The sequence below is a fragment of the Perissodus microlepis genome, chromosome 23 (genome assembly GCF_051167445.1).
Source record: "Perissodus microlepis isolate ML-2025 ecotype Zambia chromosome 23, ASM5116744v1, whole genome shotgun sequence".
In the NCBI taxonomy this organism is placed as follows: Eukaryota; Metazoa; Chordata; class Actinopteri; order Cichliformes; family Cichlidae; genus Perissodus; species Perissodus microlepis.
The window spans coordinates 13,788,315-13,813,430 of NC_140482.1; the positions used below are offsets into that span (position 1 = coordinate 13,788,315).

General features: G+C 38.4%; 1 protein-coding gene across 2 annotated transcripts in view; it reads right to left on the reverse strand.

Annotated features, from left to right (window-relative positions):
- Positions 1-25,116, reverse strand: part of xirp2a (xin actin binding repeat containing 2a) — a 67,531-nt gene that overhangs the window by 36,467 nt on the left and 5,948 nt on the right. For both annotated transcript variants that reach the window (XM_084921396.1, XM_084921394.1), the window contains exon 2: positions 6,921-7,029. In XM_084921396.1, the coding sequence (XP_084777522.1) occupies positions 6,921-7,029 (109 nt within the window). The remainder of the gene's footprint in view (positions 1-6,920; positions 7,030-25,116) is intronic.

The window sequence follows — 25,116 nt, forward strand, 5'->3', positions numbered from 1 at the left end:
TGGAACTCGAAGGATAATTTAAAAAGGTTGTGGTTCTAATGCAGTACTGATCATTTTTGACATCTCAGGAAAAAATTAACATTGCAGGTCACTAAACTTCCAGGACTGAACTATGAGGTAAATCGTCCACCACTTCTTTAATAATATGTTTACTTCATTTCCTGTTTTTTTGATTGATACATTCAGAGATTTGACTATCTGTTTACTGTAGTATAAAAACTATGTTAATTATAATGTCATATAATTGAATATGCTAGATTGCGTTGTCAATATGCAGTTTGGTGCCAAGCACTGTCTTTAAATCTTTGAGCTATTTCACATATGATTACTTTTAACTTTCTTTGTGTTTGTGAAACATAACTGCCTGATTTCACCTTATAGTTTCATCTATATTGTTTGACTTTACATGTAGAGTTGTGATTCTTGCTTTTCTTTCACTTGATATCATAGGCACCAAAATTACACAATTTAAAAAGAAATAAAATAAAAACAGACCTTATTATAATGTTAATTGTGTTCAAAAGCATCATTTAAAGTCTTTACAACAGCGTAATGAGGCATTTAAAAATGAGACATTCCGTAAATTTAGAATAGAATAGAATAGAATTCAACTTTATTGTCATTGCACATGCACAGGTACAGGGCAACGAAATGCAGTTTGCATCCATCCAGAAGTGCTTTAGTGATATAGATATATTACAATATATATTAGCAATAATATAGATATGTAAGTATATTACAGAAATGGGTCTATTATGGTATGTTATAATGTACACGGTATGAAGTATGTAAATTTAATATTTAAGAAAGCAGAAGCTCCATACTTGTCAAAATAATACAAGTATACAAAAACTTAAAGTAAGTGTTAATATATACATACATACATACATACATATATATGCATCAACACTTACTTTGATCTTGTAAAAAATAAATAAATAAATAAAGCAACAGCAAGTGAAAGCATACCTTGACAATGACCGAACTTCAGTGTCCTGGTCAAAAGTATGTCGGATAAGCCACATATTCACAAAGAGTGAAGAGAGGAGCCATGTTTTTATTAGTGTAATCCTTGTTAAACATCTGTGGATCATAACCATTTACAACTATATGACTATAAGACAGCTAAAAATGGTTTCATTTAAATGCCAATGAAAAAGAAAAATTACATACGTTTCTCTGTATATCAAACCTACAACTGTACTGATAAACATGAAACAACCTCACATCCATACACGAGATAGTTAAACCTCAATATTCAATTGCCAAACGTCATTTGATTTTAATCTGCAACACATAATAGCCACTAAGGGGATCAAATCTGAAACTGGCAGGAAGAAAATCTTTGCTTTTCCTTCAGGATGATAATATAAAGACATCACCATTTGCCAGGCAAATCTGAGAGATTAATTAAAACAAAAACAGTCTTCTGGCAAATCTACCTCCAACTGGCAGCATTTTGAGATGTTTCTCTTGGGCACATGTCTGACAAGTTTAACCAGCCAGAGATTATATGTGCGTGTGTGTGTGTGTGTGTGTGTGTGTGTGTGTGTGTGTGTGTATTATATATATACATACATACAAGCACGCGTACAAAACTGTGAAATAATAGAATAAGTACCAGAATTTAACAATAAAAAAATAAAATCCTATTTATTTTGCACTACTCTGTATGCCACAAAGACAGCAACAGTGTCATAGTCGTGCAATATGAGAGGCAACATGTAAACAAGCATGCTTGTTTAGAACCAGTGTGGGGACTTAGAGGTGAGCTTTGCATCTGTTTAAAGCACACTTACGCTGTTGCTGTGCTTTATTTAAACTTTGCGGCTTTGCAGGGAGCAGCTTCAGTACCAATACCCTTCACCGCTACTGTCAATCATTTGATCTGTCACTGTTTTCACCGTCAACTTGTCAGCCAAGACTAAAGCTGTCGATCACTCAGGACAACGTTGGGGATCGTCAACAAGTTCCAATTTTAGACGTGGCGCCGAGATTTAGAGACGTGCAGGGCGACACAAAAGCCTCATTGATCTAAGGTGGAGATGGAGAGGCTCTCAGCCTGCCTACTTGAATATGCTGAGTGTCAGCATGCAAGACTGAGTTCAGAAGGTTGAGTTTGCATACACCTTGATACCACTGAGGCGCGTCTACACATCCGTCATTATAGATTTGTATCCTCTACATGCTTCTGGACACAATTTTTCAGTGTCAGTGACACACTAAAGCACTAAAAATACGAAGAAAACAAACCCCCCAACAATAGTAGCTTTTATACAGATCAATAATATAGTTGCATAAGAAAATAATAAGTTAGGTTACACTCTTTGCATTCATACCAACTGTGGATTACATTTAGAACGTGAACGGCCAAGTAACTGAATCATAAACTCTGTACTTCTGCAAAGTGTTTTGCAAAATTTCTTGTCTTTCTTGCTCCTCACTCACCACTGCTATATGTGGAAGAAGCAGGCAGATGTTTATAAAGCTCTGCCAGATATTTGTCGTGGGAGTTGGCAGTGACTAAAACCAGCACTGAAAATGATAAAATTTTGTCCAGTCATATGGACAGAAGCACAACTCCAAATTAAGTTTAATATTACTCTTGAACTAATCCGTGTATAAACAAGCCACTGTTCTCCAATACACCAACTTAAACGTATTTGATTAACTACTGGTTAGTGGCACAAATACCCATGGACCCCAAAAGACCAAACCAAATAAATTGGATGATTTCCCAGCTTTTCCTTAAGCATCTTGAATTTTTGCACATTTGAAAATTTGACAAAAATGTCTCAAAATACTACAGGCTGTACTGTCAGTAGGTTTGGTTCAGGCACTTAAGTTTAAGTTTCCTTTATGAGATGAACAAAAAACACTCTTCCTCTAATCAGCCTCATCTTGTACTTTGTAAACCCTGTAATATACTGCATTATTTAATTAGTTCGGCACTGTAGTCTGGTACTGTTATTGTCTTGGATAAACTGTAACCCACATAATTTCCTTAGGGATTATTAAAGTGTTCTGATTCTGATTCTTTTAAAATTCATTTCAGTACAATCTCATTTATAGTGTCAGTTTGCACTAGCTGTCATTACAAGATAGAGAAAGTAAAAAGACAAGAAACTTCCAAAATCGAACATTAAAACACCGAACAGAGAGACAAAAACTTAACAACAACACAGGGTGGCAGGATAACCTGAAACAAGAAATATAACCATGAACAGAACCCACAGCTGAACTAAAACTAAGACAAATATACACTTAAAGAAAGTTACTACTCTTGTTATAGTCTTATGGTGCACTGGATCAACTGAAGGCTTTTCAGGGAGCTATCAGGATGGATAAAAATTAAAATTGGTTTATGGTTTTATGCAAAGTTTAAACTTCCCACTAGCCTTAGCTAAATTTTATTTAGTTTATTGTAAACATGCTAACCTACCACTGTGCATATGATAAGCAATGCACAATGTTTGTTTAAGGTTGCTATTAAGCATGTTAAATGCTTATTGGGATCCTTTTTGCAGATTTCTGTACATTAGCAGCAGTGTTCGGCAAGTTACTTTGAAAAAGTAATTAATTATAGTTACTAGTTACTTCTTCAAAAAAGTAACTGAGTTAATAACTGAGTTACAAGATTCTAAAAGTAATTAATTATTTGAAAAGTAACTATTGCATTACTTAAAAAAAAAAAAATGTTTAACCCTCTGGGGTCCAGGGTAGAATTGGCCATTTTAACCACTTTGATTTTCCCTCCACATTTCACCTTTAAAAACTATTTACTTTGCCTTGTTTGGTATCATCCTTTTCAGCACAACCTCACGTGTCTGAATTTACAGTTATGGATTCATTTTGACATACTGTATTAACAAAAAACATAAAATCCGAGTAGAAAAAGTTATATTTTTTACTGTAACAACCACAAACATGTTTAATGAATCATATTTCATAACTTTAAATGCAAATGTAAATGGTCAATTTTAAAATCATACGCACAAGTTTTGCAAACAACAAAGTTATTTGCAGCCATTTACCTTTTACCCTTTTTTAAATAACCACTTCAAACTATTTACATAACAATCAGGTGTTCTGCATTTAATAAGATGCCACACAAATTATTTGTGCCACTCCAAATATTTCTGTCCACTATAAAGGAGAACATCACAGCCTGATACCTGCAGGTCTGACAGCAGCAGGTGTATCACTCCTGTTTCTACCTGGAGACAGCAGTCGCCTCATTGTTCTGACACACAACACAAAACTATCCACAACACAACACACTAACTACACAAGACAACACATGAACTACACACGCTAAACGTCACAAATCTCTTACATCTCAAAACTTGCTCTCTCTCTTTTTCTGGTGTCTTGCTCTCTCTCTCTCTCTCTCTCTCTCTCGCCGTCAGTCCTAAAACTTCCCATCTTCCTAAACAACCAAATGTCATGTTGCCATATCATTTTTTTTTTTGATTGGTCAACATGGTGCATTTTTCCACCAACACGAAAGGGCTGTTTTTGTTTTGTTTTTTTAAATTTTTTTTTTCATAAGCAGGGAGTGCTTGCTAGCGCTGTCCTTAGACAGTAAACGTGAAGAAACTATTGAGGAAAAAACACTTGGATATATTGTTTATCATGACTCTGGTTTTACGTGGCCCATCAACACAAGTTAAAAACTGGTATATATCACCTTGTTGCTTTGTCATCTTGAAGTGGTCATGTGATTGGCTTACCACGACTACTTTATTGTTCCTCAGTCAAACAGCAGCACTCATGCCATTGTTTTGCCCCCTAGCTCCAGGTGTTGTGCCAAAAAGTGATAGTCGGCCAGAAAGTGATTGCCTCCTTGGGAGCGCGTGCAGCTGCTTAATACGGAGCCCCTCTGATGACATGGTCCAAAAAATAAATATATTGTGGCCACAAAATACTACTTCGTGGGCACGAAATAGGTATAACGTGCGCACGAAACACTTACCGATAACCGTGATCCTTCCCCTTGCAGTTGGCTGACAATAAAATCTATCCCGGCGTCCAGGTCGTACTTACGTCTGTAAAGCAACTGGGCTCTCAATATCCTGTTTAAATGTCTCTCTGTAATAGTGATTCCTTGCATTGCCAGGCTTTTCAAAATGCATTTGTAGCTCATCCCCAGCCTAAAATAAAACTCAATCATACTGTCTCTGTCCATGGTGTATAGGTTTAGCCTACTCTTATGCTTATGTCTCTACGCAGCTGTCCAGGAATTGTATCAATATGATGTGCGCACGTTATCTATTTCGTTGCCACAAATACGTAATTCGTTGCCACGTTATACCCAATTTGTGCCCACAAATTAGCATTTCGTGCGCACGTTATACCTATTTCGTGCCTTCGAAATAGTATTTCGTGGCCACAAATAAGTATTTCGTGGGCAGGTTATACTATTTCGAGGGCACGAAGTAGTATTTTGTGGCTACAATTTATTTATTTTTTGGACCATGTCATTAGAGGGGCTCCGTAGCTTAAAGCTGTAGCGCCCAGATTACTTACGTAGACAGCTACTTCCGTGCAACTGTTATAAAATGCAGTAAGCTGAAGACAGCTTCAACTGTCTGTTTGTTGAAAAATAGTCACGCGACCGCACCGCATTTTCTTGTTAGTAACGGTAACGGCGTTGTAACGATAGAAACAGTAATTAGTTAGATTACTCGTTACTGAAAAAAGTAACGCCGTTACTTGTAATGCCGTTATTCCCATCACTGATTAGCAGTAAAATCAAAGCTCTGCTCCACCTAAATTCAACTTGACAGAGCAGCTAGCATGGATGAAAGATCTTTTGCTGAGAGAGCTGGGAGCCTTGCAATATTAACTGCACTGGTCAGTAATTTTTATTTAGTATGGAGCACTTGTAAGAGCACTATTTTACAGCTAGAACAGTAGCGTCTGCTGCAGGGATATACTGCTCTTGATTTTCTGGCTCATTTTGAACATATAATTCTTTACATTGCCTTGAAATCTTTAGTTGCTGTAGCCATTAGCAAGTCAGGTCTGTAATGTAGCCTCAGACATCTTACTGGATTACTTTACTTTATAGGCTTATCTTTATATGTCACTTTGCATACACAGCTTCTGCTTTCTGTTATGGGTTACTATATGGGTTATGGGTAACACATAATAATCAGCAGAATTACTTTGGAGTATTGGAGTTTATAGCATCTCAAGTTGTATAAGACTTTTTTGTGTATGAAAGAAAGGTGATTTTTGTCAGGTTTATTTGCTGTCCTGCTATATATTGCCCAATTCTGTAATTTGATAAAGTTTACATTTCCAACAGGAACACTTAGTAAAATGACCAACCACTCCCACTGATTTTAATCTCATCTGAATACAGCTTGCTTCTTGTGTGCAGAGCATTTCAGCTTTGTGAAATAAAAGTGTCACAGATTCCACGCTCTACTGTAATCCAGTGTTTGAATTTTTAAATTGCTCAGTTTCATTTTAATACTTTAACACTTCAGCAACACTTAAATCTCATTGCAAGCAACTGTAAATCTTACTGCAAGCTCCACGTGTGTGTTCACTGCTATCGGTGGAAGGCAAAGTGCAAGTACCCGCCATACTACTGCTATCACAGAAAAGAAAGCAACACATCTAGCGAGCCCCAAGCTCCCCATTAAAAAAGCTGCCAAGGAGGCAGCCTTATCTGGAAATGAGATAAAAAGCTGCTTTCTGCCAAATGTTTATCTCATAGAACAAATAGGACAAAACATTGCATTAACCATCCTGCACTCGGTTCTTTGGATGACAGAGTAGTGTAAGCATGATGCAATTCCAGAGCTATCATGAGTTATAACAAATCTCATACTGCATCAAAGCTTTATGAAAAAACAAACAAACAGCAACTTTAAAGCTTTGCAAATGAAAAATAAGAAAATACTCACTAATACTAGCATCCTGGGGTGAGTCCATGGCATGATCTGTTGACAGGTCAGTTTGAGCGAGGCTGCTACTCACTCTTTTGGCTGGGGAGGTGTGGATGGCTGGGACTTCCTGGTCAGAGTGACAGAGAGAGACAGAGGACTATCAGAGGAAACACCTTGCTTTTTCAACAGCAAGTTGGAGAAGTGACTCTACAGGTCATCAAAACCAGCTGGCATGGCAATGTCATTACACCCTATCACACATACACACACAGATAGAAAAACACATGTTTACATACATACCTCAAATACAAGAAATGATACAGTCAAAGTGACATTTAAGCTCCAGTTAGACCGAGGTACTGACATCTAGTCTCCACATATGCACAACTACACACGGATATCTGAGTGCAACCAGACCCAACCTTGAACACAATTTAAACATTAAGCATTGACTGGAAAGTTAGTGTAAACAGCATTTGGTTGAATTTTAATGGAGCCACTCTCGCTCTAACTACAAGTGGTTTCACAGGCTGCTATTGATAAGAGGTACACTGGTAAGCAGCATGTCCTTGGTGTACTCGTGCTTGTTTTTCCCCAGGAAGAATTTTGTCCAAACTTAGAAGTCAGCCACTGCAACATGCCTATTCAGTTGCAAATCATCCCCACGGAGAACAAGCACACCTGTGTCTGAGTGTGTGTATTCTTCTCTTTGCAAATGTGCGGGTGTGTTTTTTTCATTTGCAAATCAAATATATCTCCCACAGCGGTTTTTCGACAGTATCTAGTCGGGCGTCGACACAGAAGGACAATAAACACTCTCAGCTCTACACACGTAAAAACCGTGTGAAACATATACACATGCATGCAAACCTGTGTCTGTCTTGCTTATTCTCATTTCACTGTGCTGAAGGTGTCAACCATAATTTCAGTACATGCAGCAAAGGACAAAACATTGTCCTCAAAAATCTCATTTAGCAAATCCCTGAAAGACATGCATGGTCATTTGCATATTTTCCTTCGGTATCACATACACAGACACACACCATGGGAATACAAGGATGCAAGCATAATCTCCCTCTTTATGTCACTGCTGTTGTCCCTGGCTTGCTGAAGTAGCACTCACATCAAATAAAGCTCAAATCAGAAAGTGCAGCTCCCCAGTGCTTTAACTTTGACTGCTGATTTTTATACTCAGTATGTTGTCTACAACACAATGTTATTTTGCTCACTGGAAGATGTACTGTGCAACTGTATGCTTTAAAGGCCACTGTGTGAAAAATGTGTGCTGGTGTGATTTCATTACTGGTGGTTGCAGGAGTGAATGCCACTGAAGGAGCCATTAAACATTTACTTGTCTTGACTATCTGATGGGTTTGTTTACTCTTCAATAAACTGTGAATACATATGGTGAGCTGGTGAGAGCACTTAAACATACCAAAGTAAAGCATTCTCTGTCCTTTTATCTTAAATAGTGTACATGTGTAAACAACCAGCTGCGTGTCACACAGCTTCTCACACATCTGTTCTTGTTCCATCTTGTGGCTGGCGTTCGCTATTGTCTCTGGAGGCAGAATTGATGCAGCTTGACAATGGAGTCATTGTAATTTTTTAAGATTCCTCAAGGGTGTATCTCTGTCTCATGCATAATGCCTGGAGCTTATCAAGTTGAGAGGCCAGCAGCTTGCAGATAATTGTTTGTACATTCACAATGTAGCTAAACCTCTAGCTTCCACTGGTTCTGCTTCCACTGAGAGTTATCAGCTATTACAGTTATGAGCAGTGCTTAGTGTGGAAACATTTATCCTAATGACAGATGAGCTTTCTCTTCCTAACTACGTCAGTCAACATGTGTGATATAAGAAAGTTTTAATAACATATTTAACACATTAGTCATAAAAGCTTTAATGAGGAACTCCTGCCATGTCCAGTTTAATGGACATGGCAGGAGTTCCTGGTGGTGCCAGAGAGTTGGTGATCACTAAATACACCAAGTTTAACTTGCTGTTTTTCTTATGTGCCATCTTCCTTTTTACCCCTCAGCTGTAAGAGGTTGGATGGGTGGGCAGCTATTGTGCACACCCAGCTTTGTGAATGTGATAATTCAAGAACGAGGCGAGATAGGATTTTCAAATTGAAACAATAGGTGCATCTACTACCTACTACCAAGGTCAGAGGTCACGTTTTCTGAAAGATTTGCACACGTGAAAACTTATGAAAGAAGTCATCCAAGATTTTCACATTTATACCACATGTGCATCTTTAGGCGACTAAGAAGTAGCACTGGTGACTCATAGTAATTTCAATAATACGTAATCTCACTGTAGATATTAGCAGTTAATTACTCACTGAACACTCAAGCCTTTTAATTCAGTGCAGATTTTTTTCATAAACACATTTGATATGTTTTTAAATCAAGATGTATTTCTCAGCTGATTAAAAGCCATTTGTTGTACATAGTATTATGACTAAAATCATAACACTAATCATAATTGCAAGACTGTAATTTTTTATGATTTATTAAAAAATATGTTACACATATTGAACATTAAAAATAGAACGAAATGTATTTTGATGTCAGTCTAAATGTAGCCTGCAGACAGTCTGTGATCTGAGCATTTTATGTTGAAACCTGCTCACAAATTGAGATTCAGTCATTATGCTGTCAACATTACCAAAAGTACGGAGTCTGAAATTCAGAGTCTGACTCTCTGCATACTTTCCACTGAAAATCATCTAAATCAGTCTCAGTGGGTCGACCACTGGACCAACCACCCAAAATTATCATAGACTGTGTAATGGTGCAGCGAACTGTATTTGATTCAAGTCCACTTGCATATCAGGATGGATCCAACATGGAAAAGGATAACAGAGATTCTTTATTTAAAATGGTTCATCCTCCCAAAATTATGCTGAAATTTTTCAAATCTATAAAAGCTGAGGCCTTTCTTTTAACATTTGACTTTAGTGATAAAACATTACATTCATTAAATACTTGGAAAGCCATTCTGCATTTTTTAGTTCAGTAACTACCAATAGCAGTAACTCAGTAAAAGTGGGTTCTCCTTCCTGCCCTCCTATTTAAGATAAATATAAAGGTCTGTCACATGTTCATATTCCTAGATCCACTGGATTCAAACGGAGGGTTTGCTCTTTACTTACCTGTTGCCATGGTGAATCCTAGTATTGGACTCTGATGGAGATGGCGTTCTTTCCTTACTCATGTGCTTGAACTAACCCTGATCACCTTTTTGGAATTGAAAAGTCAGTTGTTGACCTCAGAGTTAATTAACTCTTTTAAACAGAATATTGATTACAGCCAAGCCGATATGGTCTTTGACTTGGCCAGTCCAAAACCTTCTGTTTTTTCCCCCCTGAAAAAGTTATTTGTTGAGTGTGTTCTCAAATATTTTGAATGTACTTCTCTTTAATGTAGCAGAAGACAGAAGACAAAATGATTGCATTAGGCTTCTGTATTCATTCTGCTAAGACAGTCATAAATTACATCATCAATAAAAATGATTTAGTCTGTTCCAAAACGGTGAATGGACTGGTTCTTATATAGTGCTCTTCTACTCTATCTGACCAGTCAAAGCACTTTATACAACTTGTCTCATTCATCCATTCACACTCATTCATGCAAACACTTTTTTTGCTTTCTCTATGAAAAGCTTTCTGTCGAACATTCATACTTTTGATAGACGCATTAGAGAGCAACTTGGGATTTGTATCTTGCCCTGCAGACTGGAGCAGCCAGTTATGTTCAGTTCAGCTTTATGTATATAATGCCAAATCACAACAATGTTACACTTTTTATTGTACCCTACAATAATAGAGAGAAAACCAAGCACTTGGGTACAGTAAGGAGGGAAAAACTCTCTTTTAACAGAAAGAAACCTCCAGTAGAACTAGGCTCGCTGAGGGCCGCCACCAGCCATGACCAGTTGGGGGTGAGGAGAAGGAGACATGACAAAAGACACTGTGGAAAAATGACATTCCTTTAAACAGTGGAATGTGATTTTTCCACCCTTCCTCATTGGAGGTCGTTCATGATGTTATGGATTATTGTTTTAGGGTCTGCTTTACTTTTCATCATTAGTCTGTCAGCATTATTCCTTGGTTTGTTGAACCTGAATAGGTCCCTGGCTTATTGCTAAGTTTGTTGGATCCTTTTAATCTCTCTGTTTTGATTTTGCATGGACTCTTGTTTGTATGAGCTACCCACCAACTCAACAAAAGTGCATTTTGAGTTTATTCTGTCAGTAATGTGTCGATTGCATGTTGTTTCTGATAACATCCTATGGTCTGAACTCCAGATACATACTATACAGTACATATACATAAGAAATATGAAATATGATTTACATAAAATGGATATATGTATATTTTTATTTAATGTTTTTTCTTCACTTGTACAAAACTGGTAAAGTCTCATAAAAGTGCAATATAAATTGTGATCATATATTTGTTTTCTTTGGGTGCTATCAAGATTTATAGGAAAAGGAACACATTTGTTAGCTATAGGAAATTGAATGAACTCTAAAATTTTGACCTCAGGAATTAGAAGTGAGGACTGCTGTTATCCATTTTCTGAAATACAATAACATGATGAACAGTAGCAGTGCTATAGCACAATGTCTCATGCAGCTTTAACCAAGTGCTATGTAGCTTTAAGTCCCCACCATAAGTTCCCTTTGGCACAGGCTGCTACACATGAAGGAGGAAGAGGGAATAATGATAGCAGTTATATTAGGTGGGGGAGCCTCTCTGGGCATCTGACAGAGTGATAGAGTTAATAAGGGACAGGGCCTGGTGAAATCTGTCGAAATGTGGTCGGCCAGCCTGTCGCAAGAGATAATCCCTGTAGGAAAAAAAAATCACTGGATCCTCTTAAGAGTCTCAGCTAATGAAATCAGTGCTTGCCATCTGGGACCATTTCACATGTGACAGACGCTGACAAAGGGGACAGTCAGACCTGTGATGGTGAAACCATGGCAACTGGAAACACTAACACTGTGTAACCTTGCACCTTTACAGCAGTGCCTATTAGAGGGAGACACCACCTGAGCATAGAGCATGTGGGGAAACTGTGAGTTCATCATCACACATGTAAGGACTCTTTACATTTTTCACTGATTCCTTCACATCTGCTGTTGACATTTATGTCCTCTAACAAGAAGTGCTCATATGATTTTAATGATGTGTCAAGACACATAGAGTCTCTTTAGATAGCTGTCCACCTCGCTCTCTTCAACAGCTATCCTCTGCCTGTCTCCATTCGATGGCATACCCTCTGTGAAAATCAACCCTTTCAAAAAGTCAGTTAAGACTGGAGTCTAAAGGTTTTACTTTTCACATCCCTGGAGAGACAGCATGGGTGTAGGGTATTGTCTCAGCTGTACCCCAGCAACAAACTGATATCATTTCAGCTTGGATGGAGTCTTAAACTGAATCACGAGGGTTTTTATGTTTTCACAAAGGTCAGCTCTCCACTCCAGTTTGGATTTCAACTAGGGTTTGGCTGGAGATAATTGGGCATGAACCAAGGATTAAATTAAAAGAACAATACTGACTTTGTGTTATAAAGGTCTTGTTGGACTGTAAAACTATATCTAATGCACCATCTCCTCTATGTAAAGAAAGATTGTCCCTAATTGCTTAAGTTGCTAAGTTGCTTCTTTCACACCAAAAAGTGTTTTAACAAACCGCTCGAAGGTTCTATACCTTGAATCATCATTTTTGTGATAAAACTTAAACACAGTTTGACTCTTAAGAAAGACTGTCTGAAAACAAGCTTTATCACCCTGCATTACAACCCTGTCCACACACACATTGCATATGGAGACTTGGACACATTGCAAGGGAGTAGTGGGTATCCTTTCACAGTTATTTTCCCCATGTAATGTTGTGATTGTGTGCTATTTTAACTCAAATCATTATCTTTTTCTAAGCCTAACCAAATGCGAACACAATGTTAAACTAGTGCAAACAAAGAAAATGTGAAGGAAAACCAAAACATCCATGCAGGACAGTTTTTCTTTTCAAACAGTATTTGCTCTTTGCTTCTTATTTAGTGCCATCCAAAAGTGTTGAAACAGCAAAGCCAGTTTGTTTGTGCTGCTGACTATCCCCAATGTTTTTGAAATATCTCTGATGGATTTTCCCCCTTTGCTTAGCTTTAGAATGGTAAGCTTTCGTCCTAAAAGCAGCTCTCTGGTCTTCATTTTGGATGCTTAATGACTAAACAGTAAGTTATATTTGACACACCTGGGTAAAAAGAAACACCTTTGATGCAAAATGTGTAGTTTTGCGTAGACATAAATAGCACAGAACAAATCTGAAAATCTGATCATAAGGAGTACTCTCCTGAGAACATAACCAAGATGGTGGAGGTGTAGTTGAACCTCAATCCACTGTGTTTATTTTTTACTGTTTTCAGAGTGTTTTACTAGCTTTTAGACGTGCCAAATGATCTCAATGTATATAATGGTATTGCCAAATTTGAATTTTCCATCCCCTTAATGAAAGTGAAAAAAGTAAAGATGACACAGGAAAAACATGCTTAACAATGTTATACGTGTTGATGTTGCACTTGTCTGAAATACCACAAAGACAACAAGCAGCTGATAAAAGAGTCACCAGACCATAAATGAGTAATCCATGAGCTGTTGTGAGAGTAAACACATACTGTCACATTATCCAAGAAATAACTAGGATTTGTGTAATATTTTAAACAGCGTGTGCTGATAATATTTCCTGATTTGAGACATTATTGTGCAAAATGTTTATCTTGTCCTTTACAAATGTTACAAGTAACAGTGGTCGATACAGTTTTCTCAAATCACCGTGGTTACGGTGTGCTGAAAACATCACTTTGCCAAAACTAAGAGCTGCTCTGCGCCTCTCCTGCACCTGACTATCTCAGAAATTGCTCCAAGTGTTTTTGCTGGAGTTGGTGAAGCTACAGCAGCAGTTCAGATCGATCAGGTCAGCTAGTTCGATATCGGATGTAACACGTTGGAGGAGAGAGGTCATCTACCTAAACAGAAAGTACTCCTTAAACTCCTTTAAATGTCTTGTTTTTGTGCTGCTCGCTGTTCGTTTCTCTCTCCCTCTTCGCTTTTGTTCTCTTCTTTTCTCAGCCCGCTTTCCCTATACTGTCCTACCTGTCATTTTTATTCACTGTTATTCTGCTTTCTTTTCTTTCTTCTTCCCTTCTTGGGGTTGTGACAGCTCTCTGGACTGCCTGAGCTGAGTATGTCAGCAGCTTACTAGTTATCCCAATTGTAACGAGGTCAGTGGTGGTCAGGGTTGTGCTACAACAGCTGGGACCAGTGCTTCCAAGATCTATAAAAGCTTCCATCTCAGCAAGTATAAGGTGAGACTCTGTGCCCTCCCCTAACTCTGTGTTTCATGTCCTCTAGGTTTTAAATGAAACAGAATAGCTCATTTAAAACTTACAAAGTGCTGTATTTTTGCCTGGTTTATAGCGAGTCGGTTTAGGGGCCTGCCAAGAAAACAAGCCAGTCACACATGACTCACTGTTTGGGTACTTCAATTTATATTACAAGATTTCTTTGACGGCAAATGGTACACACATGAGTGAATCTGTGCACAAAGACATGTGCACTGTATTTACACCTACCATTCAGCCACATGCACACTTGCTCTAATGCTCCGTACTGAGTGTTTCTGGCCGTGAAAGCTGCCTTATGGGTTTGCTGGCATAACATACAAGTGGCCGCTCTCAAACATGACTCACAAGGCTCAACAACAGAAAACAAATCACTGGTCAAGACTAAGCCAATCAGTTGCTTTGGACGTGTTTTTCTAAACATACATGAGCTTCTCCAACAAGTAAAAGCATTGATCCAGAGGTCGTTGCAGTCATTTCAAATTCTAAGGGAAAAGCTTTACAAAGCTGTCTCAATGGATATTTTGAAGCCTGGATTTGGGGGGTTGTTTTGCAGTTGCTGAAATGTGTGGAACTTACAGCTGAAGTTCAGTCTTCAGTTTAATTTTGTCCAATTTTTAGCTGTGTTACAGTTTATGGCTGGTTCACACAAGCAAAATCAACAGGACCACAAGTGAAGTAAACACATTGGAAAACATTGGTGATGATATTCCTTTATGCCAGTGAGGTTAAAAAATAAAGTGAGCTATAGTTTACTTTATGCAATTAAAAAAGAGTGCCTATTCAGTAAAAAAAGGGTAAAGCCTGCTGTTCCCTGGTGTGTTGTTTCAGCAGACCCAGATAAGAAGTAACGAGCACCACTAGACATTTGTAGGAAGGAACCCAAGCCAAGCACCAGCTATGAATATTGGTTTAAACCCTCATTTGTTTATGTTTTGCCAGAAATTAATTGGAACATGCAAACATATATGGAAAGATATCTATCTATCTATCTATCTATCTATCTATCTATCTATCTATCTATCTATCTATCTATCTATCTAGTTTCTTTAAATAATCTTCAGGACTACAGTAGTTCTAGCAGCTTTCCGAAGGACATCCCAGAGCTCTTCTTTGGATCTTGGATGCCCTTTCTTCCATTCCCCGTCAAGATTTTCCCACATTGCTTAGCCAGGGTTTGATGTCCGAGCTCTTGTGAGGCCAATCCAAGGCTGATCATGTCCCATTGTGCATTTTATAAATCCATCCGTCCATCCATCCATCCATCCATCCATCCATCTTCTTCCACTTGCCCTCCAGGTCGCGGGGGCAGCAGCCCAAGTAGAGAAGCCCAGACCTCCCTCTCCCTACACACCTCCTCCGGGCTGGCCTGGGAACATCAAGGTGTTCCCAGGCCAGCCAAGAGATATAATCTCTCGAGCATGTCCTGGGTCGGCCCCGGGGCCTCCTCCCAGTGGGACATGCCTGGAACGCCTCACCCAGGAGGCTCCCAGGAGGCATCCTTGTCACTTGCCCGAACCATATCAACTGGCATATCAAAAGACCAGCCACCTTTTGGAGGAAGCCCATTTAGAGGAAGCCCATTGTACCCACAGCTCGTGACCATAGGTGAGGGTAGGGACGTAGCTTGACCGGTAAAATGAGAGCTTTGCTTTTACACTCCGCTTGCTCTTCACCACGATGGACCGGTACAGCGACCGCATCACTGCAGCAGCAGCACCAATCCTTCTGTCGATCTCCGGCTCCCTTCTCCCGTCACTCATGAACAAGACCCCGAGATACTTGAACTCCTCGACTTGGGGCAGGAACTCATCCCTGACCCGGAGTGCGTACTCCACGCTTTTGGAGGTGCTAATTCTCATTCTCACCGCTTCACACTCGGCTGCAAACCATTTTAGAGCGATTTTATAAATCCAGGTATGCTATTACTACATTAGCAGTGTTTTTGGAATCATTGGCATGCTGGAAAATATAGCAACTGCCAAACAGATGCTTTCTAGATGGTGTTGCATGATGGATCAAAATCTGACATTTTTCTATATACTTGCTTCCATTAATTTTGACGATGAAGATTTATGCTTTAATGATTCATGAAAAAAAAATCATTTCAAGAGAAATGGGGGGTGACTCAAGACTTTTGCGAGTAAATAGTTTCTGTAGTTGTTGTATTGTTTAACACACTAAAATTATAATATAATTTCAGTTTTAACAATTTTCAGATCACAGCTCTGCAACAGACTGCTGACCAGTTAGAGCGTACCCTGCCTTTTGCCCTATGACAGCTGGGATAGGGTCCAGCCATACCCCATGAGTGTGAACTGGACAGATGGTTAAGAAAAGAGACAGATGGTTGCCATCTGATGGATGGATGGAAGGGCAACAATATATTTAACATACTTTACTTTCCCTCTCTTTGAATGTTTATTTTATTTATTTATTTATTTTAACAAATAATTGTACTTTCACCTGATGTTTTGGGATATTCTACCATATCTGAGAAAATCTTACCTTCCTCCCAATCAGCTAGTCAGATTTCAGATCTACACGATTTCAAGTAGTGGGTCAATACAAGTGATTGATAAAAGGTGTTACAAGCAATTTATATAACTTAAAAAAAGAAACAAATCACCTAAACTCTCAAAGTCATACTGAAATAAAACTGCATTAAACTAAACAGACAAGATATTGTCTGAAAAACAAATAAACCGTTTCCTGTGTTAAAATGGAATAAAATGGAGGAGTGAGCAGGTTGAGTATACTGCCAGGACTTTGCGTTTAGCAAAGTAATTGACAACACTTCTCAAATCCAAAGTCTGAGAGATGAAGTTCTGATGGGTAAGCAGTTTGTGTTTTGTTTTTTGTTCTTTCATTTTTTTCATACAGAAATGTTCCACTGTTTCAATAGCTTGTAGGACGGCTATAAGAATTTCTGAAGGCATCTTTTTATTCTTGAGTGTCAGGAAAATTGATAGTGACCAGAGAAATTTGAATACTCAATTTAGCTATAGTAAAATAATATTTTTTAAAAAAGAAACTTTCATCAAACCTGGCAGTGTACAAAGTCACTTTCCACACTCCTCCTATGCAGTGATCCCTGGGCCACCATGGTTCATCAAAACAAAAAGCATCACTCATGAACAGCAGATCTTACCAGTCAAGATTTCCTGTCCAGAGGAAGAAATGATAAGAGATGATAACTAGAGAAAACCAGGATAAATGAGAACAGCATCTCAAAACAACTCCTATGTAGCCAATTCAAGAAATTCCCAAGATTAAGACAGACTGTCTAAAGGTGGGAAGATTGTGTGAAAAACAACCTCCAATGCTTAGCCATCAGCAGCTGGAAATAGTACCAAGGGACAGCAGATGGAGACAATTAGTGTGAGAAATGCAAAAAAGCAGCTCCATGCCAAGACAGGCTGCCAAAAGTGCCACAGAGTTCCCCATTCTCAGATCTGACAGGGATTGGATTGAACTTTATTATTATCTAGTTATTGAATCCAAAAGGATGCCAAACAAATGATACCATCTGTTACAGGAACTACGCATTAAACTCATGTGTGTTTGCCATACAGGTACAGTGTTGTAAAATTAGTGTGTCAGCATGCTGATGTTTAAAGGATCAAAAAGGTAATGAGAATTTATCTCGATGTATTTTAATACACATATCCATCAGGACGTGTATTAAAATGTATGGAACATCAACAGTTGCTGAGACATTTTAGGACATACTTCTCCTAAAATAAATCCAATAAAATGATGTTCTCGAAAAGTCCTGATAAACAGGTTTATTCAATTTTTATATTGACAGAGTCAGGTATTGAATATGAGTCTAAATAATAATTAAGCAAAAACAAACTTGGTCTTATCATTTCAATACTGGATTTAAAACTCAGTTAAGCATAACACAGGAAACATTTTTCTAATAACTTGAAGACAGGTGTATTCTCTGACTGTAGTCTGCATAAGTGTTTCTCTGGCAACTCCTTCCCTTGAAAACACTAGTTTTGAAATCTCCTCTTGAATTGAAATTGTACAAATGTTCAAAATGCCTGATGTCCTTGTTCATTTGGTCTCCAATGAAAACAAAGGAGCATCGATGGAGTCTTCAAATGACGTTTGCTGCACTTCATCTAAGATGTACCCGACTCTGGCGCGCCGGCTTAGCTCAGTCGGGTGAGCAGGCGACCATATGCCGCATAGCTGAAGGTGGCCGGCCCAGGTTCAAAGTCTGACCTGTGGCCCTTTGCCGCATGACTTCCCCTCTGCTTTCCTGTCTACTTGGGGTGTATCTATCCAATAAAGTCAGTTAAAATGCCCCCCCCCCCAAAAAAAAAAGATGTACCTGAATGAGCTGTACATTGTTTTGAAGACAGAAAAACAAATGGCAGGAAGATCTTGTAGACTTTCTGAGATATTACTGGTCCCTTTAGTGATATAATGCCTGTCCTTTGATTTTCAGATGGCCTTCATCTATTGCTTTCTCCTTTTTAGTTAAAGAACACCATTCCCATCAGTCCCTCTTTCTTTCTTTCTCTTCTCTTTGGCTGCTGCTTTCTTTTCACCAGTGCTTTTGTCTCGGTGTCATAAGTGTTCCCTTTTGCAATCTGCAAGAGGTATGAAAACAATTTATTTTATTTTCTATCCTCTATGACTGTCCTCGTCCTGACGAAACAGAGGCACAGTGAAACCCACCCACATCAATATTTCAGGCACTCATGGGCAAAAATGGGCACAAAGCAGACATGGTCCAGAAACGGAGTGAGAGGAGGGAGGGCTGAAGAAGAGCACCAAAAAAAGGCAGAAGAGAGTGAGTGAAAAAGTAAATCATAGACTGAGAATGGCACCGCATGGAACATAAAAACATTGGATGAACAACAGAAAAGAGAACGGAGGGGGCAGAGAAGGAGACCACAGGGGTCTGGTTTGTAATAATGATTGAAGTTTTTCCACCAGGGCCAGCTGGGACCAAAAAGCTTAAGTAAAGGGCAAACACACAGACTTGCTCATAGTGAAACGCTAGAGGTGGACAACTGTAAAATTGAAAGATTTTGAGAGACAGGCAGGGGAAATAATGCAGCAAAAAAGAAGAAAGGATACAAAGACATGTAATAAATAAAACATGGGCCAAATGATCGTCATTCATGATGACAGAACAGACTGCAACAAGCTGGTATTTTCAGATTGGAGCTCTCTGGTTTGATATATGAGGAAAGGGCACATTCAGATATATTGCTGCTCTGGTTGCAGCATATGCTTCATTTTTCTCTCTGGAAGTTATTTTGACACAAAACTTCAGTGATGTGTTTTCATCCCATCCTGTGTTGTTGTTTTTTTTTTGTTTTGGGTTTTTTTTTTTTATTATTCTACATGATGCAACATTAAGTCAGAGTTTTCCCTCTGCAGTATTTGCGGTCGGGTCCTGTCAAAATTTTCTTCCTCACTGTCTGTCTGATGTGCAGAACTTCTTAAATTATTTATTTTTTTAAATTCTTTTAAGCTTCTATTTTTTCACTCAGCAAGATAAAAACAGGATCAGACATTTTTTGGAATAATCACTTTGTATATTGTGTGACACATTCTGTCTTATTTTAGTACTACAGTAAGATTAATGTAGATATTACTAACTGGATTGGTACTACAGAACCTTTCTACTATAAGTGTCAGTCACTTTCATGTAACATTCACAGACAATTCAATGGCTGCATCAGGGGCACCAGTTCAGTATCTGCAAAGATTGCTGCAGCTGGGGATCAATTCACCAGCTTTCCAATGGGTAGATGACCTACTCTACCACCTGAGCCACAGCCACCACAACAGAACAGATGAGATCATTGAGATGATGATATGAGAACAGATGAACTATTAAGTTCAATGAAATTGTAAAAGTAAGGGTGTAACTAATGAGCGAGACTCCGCTGAGGTTCATTAGCTTGTAAACTTAGCTTATTTAGCCAGACCGTACATTCACAAGACAATTTGTAATACAACAGCCAAAGTCCCTGGGTCAAACCCAGGCTGCTGCATTGAGCTTTGTGGCATATGGTAATCAACTCAGAGAGTTAAACTGTCACCAAACGGCACAAATTTTGAACTGGACACAAAACTGACTGAAATATTAAAAACAACACTGGGTTGTTAAATGATTTGCTGGTTACTACAAAGTCTTTTTCTTTGTTCTTTTAAGATGTGGATCCAAAAATTAAGTTATTATTTCTTTGTCCCATTAATGTATGTATGGAACACAACAGGTAAGCTTTGAAAAAATTAATAAAAAACCTCTTTGATGAAATTATAGATTTTCATTCATTTTTTAAAAAGAAATTGTTTTTAAATGTAATGTAATGTAAAGAGTCAAGCCACAAGGCCTTTTTCTTGATAGATCTATAAAAGATATATAAAAGGGAGTTTTTCCTTCCCACTGTCACCAAAGTGCTTGCTCATCGGTGGTCAGATGATTGTTGGGTTTTTCTCTGTATGTATTATTGTAGGGTCTACCTTAGAATATAAAGCGCCTTGAGGCGACTGTTGTTGTGATTTGACGCTGGATAAATAAAATTGAATTTAACTGAAATTGAATTTAATAGATAAGACACTAGGAGAATGGTGGATAGCAACTATAAAGTAGCATATTGTGAGACTGTACATTGTAGATCCAAATTTTACCAGTTAGGATTCTCCATAAAGGCCTGTCATCTATGGAGCACATGCTACCAACTGAAATTAAATTACACAGAGATGAAATATTTCACAGTAAATGCCAAAGATCTGCAAATCAGATTTAAGCCATTTTAATGAATTATACACATAATTTTCTTAGAATTTTTTATCATAACATATTTGAATTTGTATCGTCTTATGTATATTTAATTGTTACTGCTGATTTTTCCCCATTTTTTTTATTGTTGGTAGTTTCATGTCTACAATGTATGTTACTCAATACCATAAAATGTTATTTTTTTGTTTGTTGTGGATGCAAAAACCCACAACACACAAGGGCAATGGTTAGTTACTAGCAACAGATAATAAGCTCTCTTTGGAACACCTGCAAAAAACATTGTTTTGGAACTCTTGGAACTTTTATTTGATAGGAACGAGTCTCACACCCAGCTTTTTACAAACTGCCATTTGGGCGGGACTCTTGGCCAAATATTCTCTGTAGAAATGTTTGTCTGACTCCCGGTGCCAATGTAAGAGGTTTGCCTTTGAACATGTAATTAACATGAAGATTTATTTCTCTTTTATCTCAAACCATGATATTTTCCATTCCCTATCTAAAAAGCCACTAAAAATATAAGCCAAAACCAAAGTTTAAAACTGCCCACTTAAACCAGTCTTGAGTTTGTGTCTTTTGGTGAAGGTCTGGTGCTGCCACCCCACACACAGCCCAGTGTGGACTTTGGTGGGTTTGTATATTTTCTCATCTGACAATACTTTTCTATTGTGCTGCTGCCAAAAGGGTATCCAGTGAGAAGCACTTATGATCTAGTGTTAGTATGTCACAACCTGGGAATGGTAATGTGCGGAACAGGAAGTAGAATAATAAAACAAAAGAGTAACTCAAGTTTTATTTACACGATTCAAATACTGTGGTAGAAACAAGTTTGCTATGAGCTGTTTACTGTTAGCTTGTCACTTCCACAGCTGGTCTGTCACATTTCTTTTTATCTACTTAACCTTTATTTATATGGTAAATGGTCTGGTTCTTATATAGCGCTTTTCTACTCTATCTGAGCACTCAAAGAGCTTTACACAACATCATTGTACACCAGCACTTCCTTATCTATGCTTTTTTCTAAGTTCTTCCTATCGAATTAGATGTCTCATTCTAATTCACACGCATTCATATTGCAATGGATGCATCAGAGTAACATGGGGTTAATATCTTGCCCAACTTGGCATGCAGACTGGAGCAGGGCTGGGATCAAACCACCAGCATTCCAGTTAGTAGGTGACCTGCTCTACACCTGCCATCTCTGTCAGTGTGTAAGCCAATCTAAAAAGAAAAAGCCAGGGGTTCCAGGAAGTAAACTGTGTGCAACTCATTACTACTTTTTAGTGACCAAACTAGGTTGACAGCTAACACACTGATTAGCTCTGAGGACTCCTGCTTCCTTATCCCTTTCCAATAAATCTTAATTAAATGAAATGATGTCAATTCCAAAAAAATACCTGGGGAAATGGGGCGGAGGTTGAGACACAAACACAGACACATACAAAAAGCTAAAAAAAATTGTGGGGGCTAATGTGACTGATTAGAGCTAACATGTCCTGGCTGCTGGCAGAGAAGGTCCTAAGAGTAGGCACCAAGCTTCAACAAACAAATCTGAATTGCAGACAAATTGCACTCTGCTGCCCCCAATGCAAACCGCTAGCTGTACATTGGGGTGTGGGTAATTTAGCATCCAGTTCCAACAGTTATTAGCTAGTGTCACTGTGGGATGGAAGCCATAAGAAAAGACTTATGGCTCACAGAGACTTAGCTGGGAAACAAATCTGTATGTTTACATACAAATAGAAAAATAAATACAGTTAACCCGGCAGTTATAGGTCATTACATTGCATTAAAAAGTGATTATAAGATGTATGTTCCTATATTTGTTTGCATATGTGTAGGTCTTTGACTATGGGTGACACCGAGATTGTGGACGTTCAACCTACACAGATGCCAAGACACTCACTTTCTTCCATTTCTCTGAAAAAGATCATGGTGTCAGTGATTGGTTCAAAAGTCATCTTAAACACAAAAAGGGAGGGACAGCAGAGTTCACCATGAAGAAAAACTGGGAAAAAAAACAAAACCTTTATAAAGTCATGGATGAGAAACGCAGACAAAAGCTTCAGTGAATATTTATCAGTGATTTTAACACTCAGTTTTAATTCAGCGTGTTCATAATTCCACAGCGAAAGAAATATCCTGCTCCCTAGAGTACGACCAGGGAGCAGAATAAAATTAAAAAATGTAAATCTTAAATCAAATTGAATTCAGAGAGGCAGAGGTCGTACGCACGCAGGAAGGCAGTGGGAGTCAGTCTAGCAAAGAACAGGTGAAACGCGTAAATCCAAAGGTCCACAAGGTCATACAGAAGAAAGCCAAGTAAACAAAGAAAGTAAACGATGGTTGGACTTATTGGAAAAAAGTGTTTCTCACAGAACACAGGTGAGACTAATGAGGGCAGGGTATAAAGATATCAACATCACGGATACCAAAACTAAACAGGAAATGACTTGACGGAAACCCAGCAACTATAAAGTAGTTCTTTGTATGTTACCAATTCTTTTCTACAAAAGAGGCTAAGCTAAAGGATCATTAACAGCACAACAAGAACAAGAGTCTCTGCAAAGCACTGCCATAAGTGCACTCATGCTGTGTATGCATTCATACAGTATGTAGTCACCATTTAGTCTCTCTGTCTCTTGGCCAGCAGAAATCTTTATTCTGCAATCAAGGCTTTTCTCCCCTGAATGTCAGTGTTCTCTAACTCGAGCTGAAACCTGACAAGCATCTGCTCGTGTCCAAAGAGAAAAAGATGTAAGGAAATGGAAAAAAAAAAACCTTGTTATGTCAGTGATTGTGCACCCCTGAAGTGGGCCCTGATGAAGCTAATCATTATTGAAACATGAATATAATTTGTTAATCAGACTCTGCTTCACCTGCTAAAATATGAACTCACTCATTTGAAATCTCTTTCAACTCCCACCCACCCCCCACCGATTCCCTCTGAATCTTTATTGCTCCCTATCCATCTTCATCTTCCGTACCCTCTGCCTGCCCCTCCCATGCACTCTCGCAGTCCTCTCTTTCACAATATGGCCCCATGCTCGCTGAATGTAAATCATATTTCAGTCTCTTTCATCAGGCGCCTGGCTCTCTAAATGTTCACTGAGCAATTCCAACATCACCAGGCACTACTATTTATACATGTTGACTTCCAAAGAGGCTTGGGATCTGTGTCTGTTTTCAGGCTCCCCCAAATATAAACTGAACCATGTAAATGACATAGGCTACATGCCTAGGTCATATTTTGGGGATTTAATTCTATAATTATGTGAGCGAGTCACACAAGATCATGTAGATGAGCAAACTGACTGCTATATTAAAACAAGAGTCACCTAAGCTCCGTGCATATGGACTTTCTCAACAGTAGGTGGGCTGATTTTAATTTTGCCTTCCTTGGTTGGTGATTTTAATCCAGTCTAGAGACTGTGTGTAAGGAAGGAATTTTCATCCCTCCTGGAGTAATAATTACAGATAAAATTACCTTCTGTTTTTCGGCAAACCCCCTTGCCCCCCTGTAATTTTAATTACATCTGTGAGTAGGGGTTTTTGTTTGTTTTTCCTCCACAGATCTGTTCCTTCTTCCACATGATATCCATACGCTGTGAAATTTGGATTTTGTATGAAAATAGAAAAAAATATCTCGCCAGTCTATCAGAATCACTCCTGTAAACAAAATAAGAAGGCTTTGGAATGTTAGGTACAGTACATTCGTTACCACTAATTCAAAAGTGCTTGCTCATAGGGGGTCATATGATAGTTGGTTTTTCTCTGTACGTATTATTGTAGGGTCTACCTTACAATATAAAGTGCCTTGAGGTGACTGCTGTTGTTATTTGGCACTGTATAAATAAAATTGAATTGAATTAGTGCTTATTGGCCATTCTAGTAGTGTGTAGTAGGGATAGTCTTCTGAGCCTTTTGATTGAGTGCTGAGAGATTATTTGTTTGGCCACTTAAAAAGATAATACTATTTTTCTGATAGGGTTATTGCAGTTGTAAAGACTAATGATGCATTTTTCACT